This window comes from Saimiri boliviensis, chromosome 11 (genome assembly GCF_048565385.1).
Source record: "Saimiri boliviensis isolate mSaiBol1 chromosome 11, mSaiBol1.pri, whole genome shotgun sequence".
Classification (NCBI taxonomy): Eukaryota; Metazoa; Chordata; class Mammalia; order Primates; family Cebidae; genus Saimiri; species Saimiri boliviensis.
Genome location: NC_133459.1, coordinates 239,245 through 240,489, shown reverse-complemented (window position 1 = coordinate 240,489; position 1,245 = coordinate 239,245). Strand labels below are relative to the sequence as shown.

The 1,245-nt window shown below is 67.8% G+C and overlaps 1 protein-coding gene across 1 annotated transcript; it reads right to left on the bottom strand.

Moving 5' to 3' along the window:
• Positions 1–1,245, bottom strand: ISG15 (ISG15 ubiquitin like modifier). The gene is made up of 2 exons (XM_010350375.3): positions 914–1,245; positions 1–558 (listed from the first exon to the last, which is right to left on the bottom strand). Exons 1-2 carry the CDS (start codon positions 914–916, stop codon positions 43–45), a joined length of 519 nt encoding a protein of 172 aa, XP_010348677.1. The 5' UTR covers positions 917–1,245; the 3' UTR covers positions 1–42.

Genomic DNA, 1,245 nt, shown 5'->3' with positions numbered 1-1,245 from the left:
TTTCTCTTTGCAGCAACCTTTATTTCCAGCAGGTGATCCTGCTCAGATGCTGGCGTGAGGCCCTCTGCTCGGCCCGCCAGGCTCTGCGCTGCCTCCCCGCAGGCGAAGATTCATGTACACGGTGCACAGGGGCTGGAGGTCATACTCCCCCAGCGGGAGCTGGTCCTCCATGGGCTTCCCCTCGAAGGTCAGCCAGAACAGATCTTCCTGCACGCCCTCCTGCTGGCTCACCTGCCGCTTCAGCTGTGCCACGGTCTGCGTCAGAACCACCTCGTAGGTGCTGCTGCGGCCCTTGTCATTCCTCACCAGGATGCTCAGGGGGTCACGACAGCTGTCCACCACCAGCAGGACAGTGCTGCCGGGGCCCAGGCCCTGGCGGGCAAGGGGGACCCTGTCCTGCAGTGCTGTGCCACTCGGGTGGACGGCCAGACGCTGCTGGAAGGCCTGCACGCCGGTCTTCTGGGTGATCTTTGCCTTCAGCTCTGACAGCGACATGGAGTTGCTCAGGGTCACCTGGAACTCCTGGCCCGCCAGCATCTTCACCGTCAGGTCCCAGCCCTGCAGGAATCACACAGGCTCAGAGACCCGCACCAGCCCCAGGCCCACCACACATGGGGCTGCGCGAGCACCTGTGCCCGGGGACACCGGCCCGTCCTCCACACGCTGTCAGCAGGGACCCCGGGCACGGAAGGCCCTGAGGGGTCACTGCTAGAAGGCCAGCTGCCCACAGCCACCCTGTGGCCTCCCCTTACCTGCCAGGGCGCCCCTCTGTGCGCCGCGCCCCTCCCCACACTCTCAGGAGTGACCCGCTTTCAGGAGCACTGCTCAGGTCACCCGGCTGACCACTCAGCAGCTTCCCTCGCCCTGCACCCCCGGGAGACACCTGCCCCCACCTGTGGCATCTCTGCCTTACCATGGCTGTGGCTGTGGCACAAGCTCCCGTACGGCAAAAAGACGCACGCGCCCAGCTCCCGTCGGGCGAAGACGCACGCGCCCAGCTCCGGTGTGGTGAAGACGCACGCGCCCAGCTCCGGTGTGGTGAAGACGCACGCGCCCAGCTCCGGTGTGGTGCAGACGCACGCGCCCAGCTCCGGTGTGGTGCAGACGCACGCGCCCAGCTCCGGTGTGGTGCAGACGCACGCGCCCAGCTCCGGTGTGGTGCAGACGAACGCGCCCGGCTCCCGCGGCCCGGCCGGCCCTTTTATCAGCCTGAGCCGCGCGCGTCAGGGGGCGGGCCGGGTGAGC